Source organism: Amphiura filiformis, chromosome 11 (assembly GCF_039555335.1).
Source record: "Amphiura filiformis chromosome 11, Afil_fr2py, whole genome shotgun sequence".
NCBI lineage: Eukaryota > Metazoa > Echinodermata > Ophiuroidea > Amphilepidida > Amphiuridae > Amphiura > Amphiura filiformis.
Window position 1 is genome coordinate 8,409,902 of NC_092638.1, and position 15,385 is coordinate 8,425,286.

A 15,385-nucleotide genomic window follows, 5' to 3' on the forward strand; every position below is an offset into this window, starting at 1 on the left:
AAGTCCTAGGTTTCTGATTGTATACAATTGTTTTTTAAATCTTAACTTTTGTGGGTGAGGCTGTGGATCATCAAGGGCCCCTTTTAATGTAATCAACAAACTTAAAGATAAGTGTAAGATGTGTTTTGCGATCATTATTGAATATAACATATTACATAATTTGTCACCACCACTCACTCAAAATCACTTGATCTTGTCTTTACATAAAATCATTTTAACTAGCTCATTCACTCACTGTGTTCTTGTACTCTCTATCACCTGTCCTGTTGACTGCATTGCTGATCAACATCCGTAGTTGAACAAAGATGGTTGGCATTTTGAATGCAAGAAATGACTGAAATGAAATTAATGAGGAAACAATATAATATTATACTCAACATTTAGAAAACTAATATCCGGAAAGTTCATGTGGAGAAGTGCAACTTTAAAGCCTTAATTTCCGTCAAATTTTGATTTTGTTATTCTTTATTCAAAATGTTGAAATAATATGAGTAATAACTGACGGGAAGGGTTGCTGTCCATTTTAGGTTGAAAAAACAAGGTAAAGTGAAAGACACCGCACTGGTTATTTTGGCCATATAAAACGCAGTCTATGGGAGGACATATTATCATAATTTTTAGATTACGATAATATGTTGAACTTTGCTCTGTTGATCTACAAAGACATCAATTTTGGCCGATTCCATTTCGGTGCAAGTTGGGACAGGTGTAAACATTACAAATATGCCAAAAAAAAATCAGGTTTGAAAAAAATTAACCAATTTCATATTATAAGATTGTACATTATAGCTTTAATAGAATAACATGCTTTATCAGATGTATACTGCACCAGATGTATACTGCACCAGCTTAAAGGCCCTTTCAGTGATTTCACAGAAACAAAAAAAAAAATGGAAATTTGTCAGAGTTGCTTAGAAATAAAGAATAAGTCTACAGAATTTCATTAAACCACTTTTCCCTGAATACATCGACAAATTAGTCAAAAACAGAAGTTTTAGAAAGGTTTTCTACTTCAACTCAGATTGACTCGAGAAAACCAAGATTTTCGTACAGTGCGCCACCAATCGACTGGAAAAACTTCCTAGTCCAGTGTTTCTAACACGGGGAAGTAGAGTCTAAATTGATTTAAAACAGACGCTTAATTTTTGTAGTAGAAAACAAAATAAGCAATTAAACATGTTAAAGGTCACCGAGGCAAACTAACGGTCAATTCAAATATGAAAAACAGTTAAAATTGTGTATTTTGTTTAAAATAGTAGCTACTGATGTAATAAGTAGTAGAAACAATACGCAACGCGTGTTGGTACGTGGAGAGTGAGCTTCTTTCGATCTCGAGTCGGACTTTTTGTACTGTCAGTATCAAAAGTCCAGAATCATGCAAATGCTTTATTTTGTCTAAAATACACGGCTTTTGACCGAACCACTAGCAGGCTATGTTAGCAAATCTATGCCAATTACAAAGGTATCAAAATCTGAATTTTGATGATTTTTACGATCGTCCGGATGAGCAAATCACTGAATGGGCCTTTAATCGAATGACCTAGAAACATATACTATATGTTCCTCAACTTAAAAGGTATAACAATTTCATGGTGGGTATAATTGTACACACAAATCATGTGATGAACCCTTTCTATTTTATCAATTCATCCCAAAATCAAGGTGAAATTTGATGTCTACTGGGAAATTTGCAATTTTACACTATTTATATCAAAATCAAGGTGTTTACAGGACTAATTATAAAAAGAATATTCACAGGGCAAATTCTGGTTGATTTCTGCCCGGTAGGTGGAGCTGGCTAGCCAAAGAGCCATTTTGGGTGGGGAGGGTAAAGTGCCCCCCCCACCCCCACCATGATATGTTTCACTGAGACATTCTTTCATAATCCATCAAAAAACCTAATTTTGTCATACGTCACTTATGACCTTCATGTATTCAGGTGATGACATCATGCTTTCTTTAGATGTTTATAAACATGAACATACCACAGAAGGATTAAAGGAGCACAAGTCAACTGCCCCAGTCACAAACCCTCTGTACATTGCAGAACATAAGACAGAATCTCACCACAGCACTGACTGAGAATCCACAAAGGTGACAAGGATGATGCAAGCTCCCCCGTGTGAGGGAAGCCATCCAAATCAAGAAAAAATTGCCAGAACTAAATAGCGATCAGGGACTGGAGGTGCCATCCTTATATACATTATGCAACGCCCTCATAGGACCAATAGTCAACCAGTGGTCAACAAAAGAGCAAGTCCACATCATAGGACTTCTTCTGAAGAACGTGTGTCACACATCGAAAAATTGAAGGTTAGTTAAATTTGTTGTGCTGAAAGTCAGTTTAAACTTTTTGAAAATGAACATACCACTCTCACAGGTTGATTGAATAGTCACAGGTGCTAGGAATTTGTTTAAATCTCCAGTAACAAGGATTTGATTTCCAGCTACATTAGTGGAGGGTGTGACAGGCAAGAGTTCTCCACTCTGAGGCATTCCTGGTTGAGTACTGCTGCTGGCTTGGTCTTCTGCACAAAAAAAACCACAATTTGTTATTTCTGTTCATCTATCAGTATGATAAGCAATGAAGTGAATTGGAGAGGGCTCTGACATCATTGAACATTGCCAACTGATGAAGGGAGAATACCTTATTCTTATTTTGCTATGTGCTGCCAACTCTTAAGTTTTCTGTGAGTGCTTTATAAATTATATTCTGCATAAAATTGTTATTTCTATAGTGTAGGGCTATGTCTACATGATATTATTTGTATTTTGCAAATAGCATGCCAAATAACATGCCTACCACTATATTGCATTATGGATGTATGAAGGCTATGAAACAATGACAAGGCAATAAGAAATTTCACCTTTTTATGTTTCTTTGTTCTGATCTTTTCCTTTTTATTTATTTACCCCTCTAAAACAGCATTATTTACCTGAATGTAGCTATAAACACAAACAAACAACAAAAACAAAAACAAGCAAAAACAACACCACATTTACCTTGTTTTCTGAATTTCTGTCTGATGGGTTCTTTCCAAATTCTTTTCCTTTTCCCTTTTCTTTGAGTGCACCAGAAGTAGTTCAATGATAGTGAAAGACACATGTCTAAATCAACATAGTGCTGATCGCCTTTGCCACAAGTACAAGCCACACAAAATCTATACCTCAATCCTGGTAGCCATGTTTCCTTGATATCCAGTACGGATTTAGACAGAAAGTCTCTGATCTATAGATAAAAAAAATCATGAGCTTTTAAAATAATGGTTCAAAATATTGATATTGATATTTTTGTTTGTGTATCTTTCAATTAGGCCCTACAACTCTTTGGTGAAATGTGGCATGTTTTTTCTTATCATGGCATGCTCTATATTCACAAAGTTTCAAACATTGACATACCCTAATGAAGGATATCAATATTAATTAGCTGTAAGTGACTTACTTGCTATTTTAAAGTTTTTGCTGTTTCACATATACAGCACAAATTACAAAATATACTGACAACATGCATGTGCATCATTATATTTGTTTTGTCTCAAGTTTGGTATAGGGAGGTACCTCTGAGAATATGACAGACACACCCATAGCTATACCAATTTACTTAATAGTATACCTATAACCTAAATTTACGACCACACAAATTCTTTGACAATTTTGGCAAATTTTGTTCCAAAAAATAACCAATCATATACCAAATCTGGGGTCCATTTTACTAAACTTACTTACGAACGGTACCCTTAGTAAGTAATATGGATTTACTATAGGGACCCTTCATAAAGTGACGTCTAGTATTGGGTATTTGTTACTTTACAAAGTTACTTGAGCTAAGAAAGGTTAAAAGTTTAGTGAAATGGACCCTGGCCACAAAAAAAGAGTAATTGATATGCCAGATGACCAAAATGCGACTCATACCAGCACACCAGTATGGACATTTGTACTTTAAAACACTTATTTTAGCCAACAGATTGTTACCTGATATTTCATCGCTATTTACCTTTACATATGACTCAATATAAATGTACTTGAAAACAGCGGCTTTTTTCGACGGGAATAAGCAAACTATGATGAAATTTTATCAGTTTCGCCGTCGAGCAATGATTAAAGGAGGAAAGAGGAAAAGTGATCCCGCCCGGGAATTGAACCCAGGACCTCTGGTTTACGAGACCAGGTCAAAGTGGAATTTAATTCCTTCAAGAATGGTCCCTTACTCTTATTTACTCTTATTAGCTAGCAAACTCTAAAGATTTAATTGCAAAGTTCAACAATAATACAAATTAACTTAAGCAAATGTAAAGGAAAATGTCCTTTCTCCTGGTACTAAATTCCACTTAGACCAGGTCTAACTTTAGACCCGGTCTAACTCTTTTGTGCATACAGACCAATGAGTTTTAAAAATGCATTTTATAGTGCCTCCTGTATATACTTTGATATTATAATTTTTTTTATCAGGGCTTACTGGGAGAGCAGTACATTTGTATTGAGGGAATAACGAATAAATAAAATCAGTTTAATTTGTTGTTTTTACCTTTTGTGATATGTCTCCACTTGCACCAAGTGTACGTTGGCTACTCTCACTGCAATCATCATCATCCACATATGGTATTACAGTCACCTGCCATAGAGGAAAAGTTATGGATAACATTTAAACAAAATTAAAGCAAATATTTTATCTCCAGTACTCTCCAACAAAGGCAGAAATTGCTAATTGGTATTAAAATTGTAGTGGATACCGGCTGCATCCATTATGACATGATAGGCAAAAGACAAAATCCTATCTTTTATTCTCTAAATGTCTTCTAAGAAGAAAAAAAAAGTTGTATCTCTTGTGCTCATTATCAGTCCCAGAACAACGCCAAATATGGATTAAAAGACCTTTGACCTTGGATGTACAACAGCATGTTATGATCTAATGGGAAACTGTGCACATCAACAAACACCATTTCTATCAAAAAAGGCAACGGCCGATATAATTTGAAACCACATAAATTACTAGAGTTGGTTCTTCTCTTGGATTTGGACCAAGCTTTAGAATATCGACTGTTGCGTTTTGAAATAAAACAAACCAGAAATTTATCACCCATTGTAAAGATATGGCACATGTACCGAATACATGTACATACATTGGCTGACCTTGTGGATTTCCTGGCCCAGCCATGCTAACCACATAAGGAGATTATACGATTAACCTAGTGCAGCTATTGTCATAGCAGGGTATTATTATGTAATACTCCTGATCCATATTTGGCGTTCTCTTGGACTGATTATTACAGATAATAACTGAATTTAATAGAGGGCAAATCTCCTACCTTGATCATGTTTTCACACATCTGTATCTGAAATGTATGTGAGCTGCCTGCTGGGAAAATACCCTCTTGTAGATCTACTTTATCTGCTATATCTTCTTGTTCTTGGGACCAGCTTACAGCGCGTGCAAGAAGTTGACAAAAGATGCCGTCTGCAAAGAAATTTATTGGTGTAAAGTTTGTACAAATTAATTCTATGTATTTATATAAACATAATTATTGGTCAGTGTGTTCTTTAATAAATTTCATGGGGAGAGGGTTGAAATCGTCAATTAGGTGTCAAAAAAGGGGCAAATGTGGGGGTGGGGTGACTGGAGCTGATATGAGGGCATCAGAGGCTTATGGGGGGCAAACCCCCCAAACCCTTAAAAATAAGCTGCAAAGACCATCCTGATTTGGGTAATAATTAATTTTTTTAGTAGTTGACTAGTCAGCACCAAACAGTTGCAACTACAACGATGACTATTTGGAGGTCATGATATAAATTAAAGCTCAATGTATCTTGGTGTGCAAAATGTACAAAAAAAATCAAAAACACCTGAAGGTATGTTTTTTTTCTTCAACCCCTCTGCTGGTCAAGTGAAAATGGCCATTTAAAGTTGCTACTAACACTAACACTCACATGTCAGAAAGTCAAAGAAATCAATGAAGAACACTGTATGTCCAGCAGATGCCTCAGTGAGATCACAGGTTTTCAAAGCATCGGTCCGAAGTCTTGCAGGAACATAATAACAGGCATTCTATATGAAAAAAGAGAGAATGGCATTGATAGTTAATTTAAACTCATCCAAAGTCTTTATTTGTTATCAAATGCAAGTAACAGTAGCTACAATCTTGGAAATAAGTCTTGGAACGCTTTTGTGTCAAGAATTAAACACTGACACCCCCTCTCCCCCGTGCAATGTTGGGAAATGCCAATGTCTTCAGCAGTTTTCCAAAGTGTTCCAACATTGATTGATGGGGAGAGGGGAAGGGTAAATCATTGTTGTAGATGTCATGTTCGTTCAAAACCAAAATACACGTCACTCCCATGATCATCGCAAATTCTACACAGAATTACGACAACATGTCCAAGTGTTCCAAGGACTTTTTTCCAAGATTGTAGGTTAGAAATTATACAACAGAATTATATGAAATTAACAAATTTTACTTTTTCCCAATTTTTTGAATAATTTTTACAACTGAAACAAGTGATAATCTAACTATACATAAAATCACTTGTTTGAATACATATTGGAGTAATAGTTGAAATTAATGAAAACGATTAATAAATTAAGTCACTATATGTGTAAAAAAAGTTTTGAGCATTTCTTTTGATTAAAAATTGAAAACCATAAAAACATAAAAAATATGCTGTTGCTAGGAAAAGATTAATAATACTTATGTTCCCTATTTAGGAATAGTAGAGTCTAGTGCCTCCTAACATCTGTTCACTTGATAGTTAATATAGTATTGATTATTGAAGCTGCCTTGCCAATGTCCCAGGTGCAAATACATAATAAAGCTACGAGAACCTACCTTTGGATCTGTACAATTCTTTGGTACTATCAGGTAGTATTTCTTCATCAGTTCTATCAAAGCCAATTTCTGTTAAAAGAAAAAAATGCATAGTGGCCTGTACATGTGTGTTTGTTTCTGCATATAGGCCTATGTAATTACATTTAATTTCAAATACCAATATTGTTTTATTGTGTGAATGAGTGCCTGGCTATATTCCCTGTGGGTGTTTAAGTCTACAGTTGATATCATTCAAAAAGTGCATCTGCATCCACTCTAGAAACCTACCAAATAACCACATTTTTTGCTTTGCTGTCACTCAATGACCCCCCTTTTAAAATTTTTTTTTTTCAAAATTTGACTCAAAGACTCCTTTTTTTGACATTTTCTTATTTCGGCAAGTCTCACAGAATGACCCATTTTAGAGGCTTCTTACCTAATAAGATTTTTAGGTGACAAATCTCTCATCGCTGCCTGCACACCACCATCACTTTGAACGTCAACAACTTTGTGACTTTTACAAGAGCACAAAATGGGGCTGTAGCCTTGCCTGGATTGAGCATTCACGATTGCAAAAGGGTGATTTTAATTAGGGAGCCAATGTGTGATATTTTCGACAAAGTTTCAGTCAAACCGGAGAATTTATAATTTGCCCTCCAGATGACCTTTGACATGGCCTGTTTTTTTACACACATCTCTCACACCTTCAAATTTATTTTCTCGACACGCCACTTGACCCTTTTCATAAAAAGTATTTTGACGGAATTTGACCAGCCTTGGTCCTCCAGGGGAAAAATAAGATTTAATATTTTGTATATATTGACCTCATTTGACCCCAAGATGACCCTTGACCACAAACTCTTTCAGGTCACTGTAAGTTCCCCACCCAATGATCATTGGCCATTGCTATTAAGTTTCAGTTGACTAGTAGTGATACTTTTGGAATGACATCTCCCATTTTACTAAACTTAAGCATACATACACACCCCTACATACACATACACATACTGACAGAAACGGTGAATTAGGGGTTCATTCATAGGATTGAGGGCATGATCGCTGTTTATGCCCGAGGCGTTAGCCGAGGGCATAAACAGCGATCATGCTCAAATCCTATGAATGAATCCGCTCATACATACCCAACATTCTTAGCAATTCAATACAGATGAAAATAATAAGGGTTTACAAGTTTAAATAACATTTCCATACCGTTTTCCTTCATAAATTGGAAGAAAATGAGTAGGCCTACTTGCAGGAAGCAGCTCGGCTCATGAGGTCAACGGCCGGGAGTCATCGCGTGATACGCGTCATCTTTGCGATCCGCGTGAGATGGGCGCGGTGACATGCGCGTGTACGCAACACTAGCAAATCGTGGATCGTGTTAATTGGGTTCCAACGCTGCGTGACGCAGCTTGTTTATGCCCTGCGTACTGGTCATAAACGGTATTTATGACCAGCAAAAAAGAGCGCAAATCCAATCAGAAACGTCGTTACATCGTGAGTATGTATGAACATGTGTTCAGGCAAGACTATAAATACAACATAATCCATTGATATGTTACCTGCTGCTGATTTTCTTCTTCATCCTCTGATTTCAGAAATTCTCTCCACATGAAGGTGATAAGACTGTCCTCAAGTATTCCTTCATTTTCTAATCTTTCCCATGCAGGCTTGTCTTGTGCACGCTGGAAAATGCAAGTAAAAATGACATAAGTGGCAAATATCTACAATGCTTTGCTTTGCATAGGTAACACTAGTCTACTTCATATCCTCTTTTGGAAATTCATATCAACTCGATCATCTCACAATGATTGCATCCGTTCCCATCCAAAAACTGTGACGCCCGTGCAAAAAGGGTCTATTGACTTTGGATAATACAATATCGATCCCACCGACCACTCTATGCATTCTTACTGGCGATGATGCTACTCATTAATATAAATGCTTTGTCTAATGTTATGAAACTTTGACTGCAGGCCATGCAGCCTTCGGTGTTATAACTCTTAGCTATTTCATTAACATTTATCTCAGATTGGATATGAAAGGGGTTGAGATATGGTGGGTCACAAGGTCATAATCCAAAGTCAGCGGACGCAGCAGTCCCTTTTTCTCTGGACAGAGCTGTCACTGGGGATGTGTTGTGTTTTATGGAATGACATAGCTGGTCCGAATTGTTTATCAAAAAGGGAATGCAAAGGTAAAGTATAAAAAAATTGGAGAATAAACCAATTTCATCTCATGCTCTTTCCATCTTGGTTGAATCCAGGGGGGGCACTCCCTATCTGAAATGGCAGGGATGTGCCTCGGCCATGTTAAAAGTAGGGGGAATTCAGGTCATATGTACAATTACAAAAATATATGGGGTCATTCAGTACACAACCTAAGGGTGTGAGCGAGTCCCGGGAATTCGAGTCCCGCCCGATAATCCTATTACCCGGCAGGAAATTCCTGCCCGGTACCAAATTTAAAAAAAAAAAAAAAAATTGAATTTTGCACATTGTTTTGTAATTTTAATATGAAAATTGATACATAGTTTTCAAAATGCATTCAAATTCAATGCATTTGTTTTTTTAGGTCAACCATGATCCTAGCATTTAGGTCTAGGTCCAGAGACACTACAAAACCGAAAAAAAAACTTTGAAAAAAAAATTAAAAAAAAAAAAAAAAAAAAAAAATTTTTTTCAATTTGGTACCAGTTACCCCTGAAAAATGCGCTTGGTACCGGGCACAAAATTACCTGAAAATCACACCCCTACACAACCTGAATAAAAATGGGGTCATTCGGTATGAAACTTTGAAAAAAGGATGGTCATTGGGGTAACAAAAAGTAAAATGGGAGTCATTGAGTACAGGATTGCCAAAAGAGTATCATTAAGTACACATAAATAAGTGCCAAACTGCGTAAAAACAACTTGGCCACCTTGGAAATGAGAAAAATCTCATTATTTCTGGAAAACACAAATACCACCTAAATTTGGGAATTAAAAGGGGGTCATTGGGTATAGCAGGAAATAGAAAAAGGGGTCATTGAGTACATGAATTTTTTTAAAAGGGGTCATTGGGTAATAGGTAGGACCATAACACAAAAAAGGGGGTCATTGGGTACAAGCCGGTTTGAAAAAGGGGTCTATCCCGAGGCACATGATGCATATCTGTCATGGAAGTGCCCCCCCGGGTTGAATGTCTTTACATTTTTCAACCTGGTGTTTCATTTCCCTAATTTTGATCATATGAGAGCCAAAAATGTGTAATTGAAGGTTCCATAGAATATTGTGATCATAAATAGGTGGATTAACCCACTTCCAACACATGTAGGCTTACAAAAACTGTGCAAAACATCTTGCAGCCCTAATATTTCACAGGGTAAATGAGAAAAGTATGGCCTTTCTGCTGATACAAAATTTCAATTTAGATGGAGAAAAGTTAGGATTAGGTTGTTGATCAGACCATCTCTCCGTTGTTATTTTGGGATCTTATCAAAGCTACTTACTGCAATATGCATATGCTATGCTTCATATTTAATTACCCTTTTTTCCTTCTCTAGAATTGTGATAACACACTTGAATACATCAATAAGCCACTGCATATCCAATATCACTAGCTCACATAGAGGTGCACCTGCGTTTGGGAAGTACAAGATAACACCCACATCGTGGTAGTACTGAAGCATGGTTCTTAAGCCATCTGAGTCTGAAATGTCTTTTGCACCTTCAAATGTTCTCACCTAAATGTAATGATTAAAAAAGTAGAACTATGTAGCACTGTCCATATGCATTTTGAATATTATAAACCAATATATGCAGCCACAAGGGCACTGATTATCCATCTTGTTATTGTTTTGTTTATGTGTCATTCAATTTGTATGTTACGGATCAAGCTTACACAACAGGTTGCATTGTTCAATACATGTTCCCGGCTAAAAAGTCTCACGTATGAAGACAATTGTCACAAATGTGATCTAATTCCTCACACATGAGTATATTTCTTGTATTAACTCTCTTTAGTCAATTTAATGACTAAATTAAGGCCATGCAAATTATATATTTTGCAAAAAATATCAATGAGATGTCCAGGGCCATTCCTTGGGATTTTGCCACCCTAGGCAAAGCCTCTCCCTGCCTGCCGCCCCACCAAAGCATACCAAAAAAGTGTTAAGGAGGTTACCCTTTTTATCCGCCCTCATTTTTCTTCCCTTTTCTTTCTCCATTCCCATATTTTTTTAGCCTTTTTTTTTTTTTCTGTGTTTGCCGCCCTAGGCGACCTGGCCTAATGGTCGGAGTGGCCCTGGAGATGTCTCTTGGCAAAAAAAATGTATCAAAGGCTTGAACAAGTCACGTTTAAGTTCGGATGCAGGAGACCCCGGAAAGGAGACAACAATAAGGCTTAAACCAACCCAAAAATCTGAAAAAACACAGTCACTTTTTTTTGTTTTGAAATTTGACTATACGAAAATGTCATAATTTGGTTTATTCAAAATATGTTTTATTTATGTTAAAATGCAGTATAAATGCATAAAATCATTCATTTTTTTTGCAAATTCTGACTCAATTTCAGCATTTGTGCTGGCAGTGTAAATATACACTGGAACTTTGACAGGGAAATGTGGGATGGAAATTGTGTTCAGTCACGTTTCCTGTATTGATTTGAATCACATTTTCCGTAGTATTTTTGATAAAATATGCACCTGAAGATGTGTACATTTTGTAAAGCACATACTCTCTCTATTTCTCTCAAATTCTCTATCTGAAGTATGAGGTGTCACATCGTATTTTACAGAAATTGCAAAAAAAAAAATAATAAAAAAAACTATCGACCGACCGACCCAGGTGTTGGTACCTAAAGGGCAAGTCAACTATTTTTTTAGCCTACTGCTTTAACATGCAAGGATCATATGCACTCACTAGTGTTCCTGTAATTGCAACGGCAGCTAATAAATGGCATCTTACATAGTTTACCTACTGCACGGTAAGCTGTCTCCTCCCAAATTCTATACTCCCTGCTATTACCTTGTCAACTGTTGTATAGTGAATGTCCTTCTCAACTGCTTCCTTTACTGCTCCTTCAAATGCCAACCAGCGAAGTGGAATTTCTTCTCCCATGTAGTGTTGTTGCTTGGCTACCTCTATAATCTTCTCTTTGAGTTTCTTAATCTGTGATTAAAACAAATAATTAGAAGCTCATCAAGTAAATCAACTTGAAAGGGACATCATTTATGTTAGGGGCACCTATACAAGTTTTTAAGAATTCCATTTTCCAAATATATGGGGTAACCTTTTACCTTCCTTTAAGCCATATGTACAAAGTTTGTATGTCCAAACTACAGCAGTAATGAAAAATAGTAACATTTCTTCCCACCATCCTGCCAAATCACTCATTTTTTCTTAAGCTTCCATTTGAATCAGTTTTTTATTCATTGTTTTATCATTGTGTGTCAAATCAGTTCTAAGTTTACTATCTCAATTGTACTTAGTCTCCTGTGCAGCCAGTTTGGTTCTGCTCCTCCACAGAAACAGTCTGCCAATGACAACATATAATTGCTGTTTCTGATTGGCTAAGAGGGTGACTAAATGTATGTAAAGTCTATAGAAACAGAACCAGAAAGATGCATCCGGGAACTTGAGTCTGGGTTGAACTCCCGGCCGAATCAGCTGTGTGAGCAGTATTTATGAGAAATGGTTCTGGGCAAATTTAGATGATACATGTAGCCATGAAGTTATAAAGGTAAGCTTACATCTGTTAAAATTGTTCAAGCAGCCGATTTAACTAATTAATCAAAAGCATTGTTTGAAGTTGTGCTGGACGACGTTATGGGAAAGTGTTAGCCAATCAAAAAGAACTTGTTAGTTATCATTGGTAAACTGTGTGGAGGGAGTGGAACCAAACTAGCTGCTGTGGATAAATTGTACTCACCATTTATATCCCAAGCTAAATGCATGTACATCCTTTATGTAATATCCAATTCAGGTTCAAGAACAGGTAAAATAGACTAAATATCAAAAGTCTCCAGCCATATAAAAAGCACCTTGTTTTCAATATGGTGCCCAGAATTGACCTCAAGTATGTAACCTACAGATGACCTTATAACCTGACACAAAAATGAATGCTACAGCAAGTACAATAATTAAATACTTCTGAAGAGGGGCTATAGCCAAAACAAAATATGTCTTATGATAGGTTAGTGGTTATGTAACAAAGGTGTAAGAAAACCAACAGTGTTGCTGAGCAACCAGCATCCTTTTCCAACCCATCCCTCCATGTCAAAATGAAATCTACGTCACTGGACCTACCTCTTTATCATCATCAAGGGAATTTTCAACAGCAAATTGCTGTGGTACTATATGGCTTCTGTACCGTTTATCTTTCAGGTTCTTGTCTATAGCATTGAATATTTCCTCTTCCTGCAATGAATCAAAACATTTTCATAGTGATCCAAGTTTCATGCGATTTGTCAAACCAGAAAATGAAGTACATCATAAATAAATCATATTTTTTGCATTTTTGCAAAGAGTACATGTTATGATGTATAGCTAGTATCTGCTAGCATACAATTTAAATTTGAGTCAATGAGGAATAAATCTGTCCATACGGATACTAACTTGCAGCTATGTGCAATTGAATGGAGTGTCACATTTAGCACTACCGGTAGCACTTTCTTTCTTTTCGTCATCTTTTCATATAAAAATTAATATCAAGAGAATGTAACAGATTTATCCTCCCACTTTTAAACTATTCCTGTACAATTTGTCAAGAGTCCAGGGAGATGAAATCAATATAAACTCTGTGTTAACCAATCTCTAGTTTCCTGAAGTGTTCTTGTCTAACCTACTAACCCCACAAATATTTGGAATTTGTAACATAACATTTGTAACATAATAGCACCAATCATGACACACACATTCCTATAGAAGGACCTTGTACACCTGAAATGCTGAGGAAACGCTATGGACCCAGTTGAAGTTTTACAATCCAACCAAAACCTGACCCTGTAATCTCCTGCACCAGCAAACAATATATGGTTTTATTTGTATTTTATGTAGTTTGCAATATGCTGGTGGAGAAAAGGAACCAAGGACATTGACAATTGCTGAGTGTCCATTGTGATGTGAATTACATTCTGGTCAATGTCCTTGGTTGAAGGCATACACACACCCACCCCTACCCAACACTCTCTCACCTATTTTCAATCAAAATTGATTCCTGAAAAATGACTACACTACATTGAATGCTTTCATGCCATTCACTTCATATGATCAGGATGACATACCTTTTGTTTTTTCAATTTTGAAGTTCCCTGTAGGTTATTTCGATGTGTACCAACTAAGAATATTGGCGGTGACAGCTGGGTTTGCCAATAATGCTCAGTTTTACTTTTGTCTGACTCTTCATCCTCAACCAACAAGGCATATATAGACTTCATCCAAAAGTCTAATTTGTACAGAGCAGATTTGGATTCCTTCAAATAAGGAAATACATATATTAGCCGATTGATACAGACCACATTTTACAGGCTGGCAGAACCAAATTTGTAAAATGGACAACAAATGGAGTGTCGCATGCATTAAATCTAATACATATGCTAAAGCTACCCAAATGGCGCATAGCCGATAACTGGCATTTTATTTTGAACTTTCAATGCAGCTCCCCTTATTTTTCCATTTGATCTGTCACTCAAAGGTCCTTATTTTTCAATTTGAACAGCACCTTTCATTTATCACTGATTTTGTTACTTATTTTGAAGCCCAATTCAATGTTTGAGGCTTATGTGGGACTGTTTTGGCTCTCACCAAACTGTCCCATTCTTACACAATGCCCCCCCCCAAGTTTAGGTCCAGACAGTGCAACTCTCACCCAAAGACCCCATATATTTTTACATTTTGCTCTCTCGATCTGCGACACTGAATGCCTCAAATCATGCTCTCACCCAATAACCCCATATATATATATATTGCTCTCACCAAATGCCCCTTGTTGTAAAAGTGTTAGCCCTACACCTGTACCCATTTCATATTGAAGTGAGCCCCCTGGGCACCATTCATTTCCAGCTTCAAAAAGTCAACCATCAAGCTAACCAAACCTAAACTAGCTGTCTAGTACCCAACAGGGGATGCCTTCTCAATATCATGTGGGTGTGTAGCAAGTTACTAATGAGTGAACTAGATACTGTTTACATAACTAGATAATTTAAGATGCTCTGGTGATAAATTATCAGTGACTCAAACAGTACAAGTAACATAAGTACATACAATATTTAGATTTATACCTCTTCTTCATCTTCAGAAAGTTTGAAGACAACAACAAACAGGGCTCTTTTAGATAGGAAAACCTGCAAAAACAGCATGAAATAAAGTACAGATTATTTTTTTTTCCCGAACAGAATAGCATTATTCCTACCACACATCCAAGTTAAGTCATCATTTTAAAGTACGTAATAATTAGCCTCTTTATTTGATGTATGGTATTTGCTATATTACTTAACATGTAATAAGTTTATATATCAATCAAATAAGTTGAGACCAGCACTAGATTTGGCAAATATGGGTGAAAAAGATTGTGGGGGAAGAAGGGAGAAAATAGAAAGGGGACAA

The 15,385-nt window shown here is 36.5% G+C and overlaps 1 protein-coding gene across 1 annotated transcript in view; it reads right to left on the reverse strand.

Annotated features, from left to right (window-relative positions):
* The window catches only part of LOC140164306 (uncharacterized), a 69,123-nt gene that overhangs the window by 9,176 nt on the left and 44,562 nt on the right, over window positions 1–15,385 (reverse strand). The window contains exons 15-27 of the mRNA XM_072187579.1: window positions 15,061–15,123; window positions 14,065–14,253; window positions 13,088–13,198; window positions 11,807–11,950; window positions 10,327–10,524; window positions 8,363–8,485; window positions 6,822–6,890; window positions 5,926–6,043; window positions 5,307–5,455; window positions 4,526–4,612; window positions 3,004–3,229; window positions 2,370–2,528; window positions 236–334 (exon numbers count right to left, since the gene is read on the reverse strand). Coding sequence (XP_072043680.1) covers window positions 255–334; window positions 2,370–2,528; window positions 3,004–3,229; window positions 4,526–4,612; window positions 5,307–5,455; window positions 5,926–6,043; window positions 6,822–6,890; window positions 8,363–8,485; window positions 10,327–10,524; window positions 11,807–11,950; window positions 13,088–13,198; window positions 14,065–14,253; window positions 15,061–15,123 — 1,716 coding nt within the window. The 3' untranslated portion in view covers window positions 236–254. The remainder of the gene's footprint in view (window positions 1–235; window positions 335–2,369; window positions 2,529–3,003; window positions 3,230–4,525; window positions 4,613–5,306; window positions 5,456–5,925; window positions 6,044–6,821; window positions 6,891–8,362; window positions 8,486–10,326; window positions 10,525–11,806; window positions 11,951–13,087; window positions 13,199–14,064; window positions 14,254–15,060; window positions 15,124–15,385) is intronic.